The sequence below is a fragment of the Gavialis gangeticus genome, unplaced genomic scaffold, assembly GCF_001723915.1.
Source record: "Gavialis gangeticus isolate Ggan-Ray unplaced genomic scaffold, GavGan_comp1, whole genome shotgun sequence".
NCBI lineage: Eukaryota > Metazoa > Chordata > Crocodylia > Gavialidae > Gavialis > Gavialis gangeticus.
Window position 1 is genome coordinate 20,764,368 of NW_017729002.1, and position 2,529 is coordinate 20,766,896.

General features: G+C 43.0%; 1 protein-coding gene across 1 annotated transcript in view; it reads right to left on the reverse strand.

Annotated features, from left to right (window-relative positions):
* The window catches only part of HN1L (hematological and neurological expressed 1 like), a gene marked incomplete at its 5' end in the record, with an annotated part of 5,867 nt that extends 4,461 nt beyond the window's left edge, over window positions 1-1,406 (reverse strand). The window contains one exon of the mRNA XM_019507399.1: window positions 1,229-1,406. Within this exon, the coding sequence (XP_019362944.1) occupies window positions 1,229-1,406 (178 nt within the window). The remainder of the gene's footprint in view (window positions 1-1,228) is intronic.
* Window positions 1,407-2,529: the final 1,123 nt, after the last annotated feature.

A 2,529-nucleotide genomic window follows, 5' to 3' on the forward strand; every position in this document is an offset into this window, starting at 1 on the left:
TTTTAAAGTTACCACCAGCTGGCGGTGTTCAAATCTCTCATCCAGTATGATAACTAGTTAGCTGACACCCAATATTTACTATTGATCAGGTGTAGTCAGACTCTCAGTGCAACTGCTACCATCCATACAATGAGAATCTTACAATATACACAGAAGCAGGAACACCTTTGTATAGATATATCAACTGGAGTACCAGTTCAATTTCAAAACTTAACAATGGCTAGTTCAGGGTTTCAGAAACAAACAGCAGTTTTTTTGTGCTGCAGACAGACAATACCCCCATTATCTAATCTTAGCCTTGTTTACTGTTTTAAGCCAATCTATTTAGCATTTTTTGGCTAGTTCAAGCTTCATACTGGCTACTAACTTGTCTCTCAGACAGGATGTACCCTTCTCAAACTGTGGTATACCCGACAAAGCGTGCCCTCCAAATCAGACACAGAACAAACTAAGCATTCCTCCATCTTTGTATTTAACAAAACCAGACTGATGGCTTACTATTAGAAATGCAGCATTTCATAGCACAATTTCATTAGTTTGGAATCAGACTCAGAACCAACAGGCAAGTGCTCTTCAGCTTACTGCAGTGTCATTATGAGCCCTGATACACAAGTAGAGAAGAATTTTGATATTCTCTTTTCATCTGGCAAAATACCATGAGACTATAACCCTGTTATTTTAACTAGTCTCCTGCAAAATACAGCACATTACAGCATGAATCCTGTCCTGTCCTGCTATTTTTGCTCTTTAGGTCTTTTACCAAATGGGGTCCTCCACATGGCCTTGTTGAATATTACTACAGTGCAAAATATCAGCTGAAGCATCTCTTAAACTAAAGTGGTGTAAAAGGAGCACTTGTAAATAATTGATATAACTGATACAATTATTGGAAATTAATCTGACAAGTATCTTGCATGCTTACCATTAGATTAAGCCTTGAACACTGAACGTGAAGTCTGCATTCACAAGTTTGTCACACACTGAATCATAGATGTCTCTGTGATAAACAGCCTTTCAGAAAAGCAAACTGATTGAGCACACAAGCTCTGTAAAGTAGCAAAGTTCCAAGACTTTGAGGGGTAGGGAAGCTTGACAGCTTAAAGATGCCAACACAAATGCTGCTCAAACACCACTCTGGTCTAGAGCATAGAGGGAAATGGAAGCTATTAGCTCTTGCATAAGTAAAAGTCAGTCTTCTCTTTATTGTTTGAGGAAGATAGATTCTCACCTGGAGGGTTTGTTTTCTTTGGAAGGTTCTGAGGTCCTTCAGCTGCTCCAAATATGTTAGATGACATCTTGTGTGATCTGCTGGAAGAAGTGGTGTCTTCTGGACTCCCAAAGAGATTACTGGAGCCTCCTCCTGGGGGTTTCAGTACCCTGTGGTACAGATCATTAGTAGACAGATATATGAGACAAGATTAAATTGAATGCAGCAGGTTTTAAAATGTTGTCATATTTCTCTCTGCCCCTTCCTCAATTTAAGATTAAGCTGGCTTGAGCATCTTGAACTGAACATACTTAATTTGTTACACTACGTAATTTTGAATTAGCAGACAAGAGTTAAGGAAGTCACGTGTAGTTTAATACTTAGAATTCGTATACATAACCTCTGGTACCTCGTACACATTCTAGGATAGGATCTATAAACTAGTAATAAGCAGAAGCAGGCTTTTTTATCTGCCTCTTTCACCAGAGCACTCAAAATATAAATTAAGATATTTGATTAGATTAAAATATTCAACAGTTTCGCTTAAATTTGATCCCTTTGTGACCTTGCACTAAGTAATACTGACTTGAGAGGTGTGTCCAACTTCTGGACTACACCCTTTCATCTCAACACATCCCCTAGGTACAGACAGGACATTCATTAAATGGTAGTTATATAGTAAGACAGGATGAGTCAATCAAGACCCTTAAATAGGCATAGATTATACACCTGTGCGAATAGGGAAGTATTTGATTCAGATTCGGCCAACTCAGAGGACAGTGATTCGATTCGGTGATTTTAAACACTGTCCCCATTCTATTTGGCCAAGTCAGAATTGGAGATTTTGAGATTCCAGTGATTCAGAGATTCGGCTAGCCAGGGAGAGGCAGGCACAGTCTGGCAGCATGGGTGCAGCATGGCTCAGCAAGGCACTGCATGCTGTCTGAGAGCTGGGGTGGCTCCAGCAGTCAGCCAGAGCCTGGCACCACTTGGCCCCAGCTCCCAGACAGCATGCAGTGCCCTGCCGAGCCACGCTGCACCCATGCCATAGGGCAGCTGCTGTGTGGATGCCAGTTGGGGGGGGAGGGGCAATCCTCACTGTCCCCCAACTGCCCTGCACTGCGTGGGGCAGCTCTGCCATGAGCCCTCAGAGGCCCTGATTGCCACAGCTGCAGCTGGTAAGCATGGGGCTTCCTCTTCTTTTTTTTTTTTTTTGTAAGTGCCCAGAGACTGGGGCCAGGCGGGGGATATGGCTGTGCCAGGCAGCCATGGGAGCTTCTCCCGTGGCTCCCCCTGCCTGGGGAGAGGCAGGCACAGCCAGA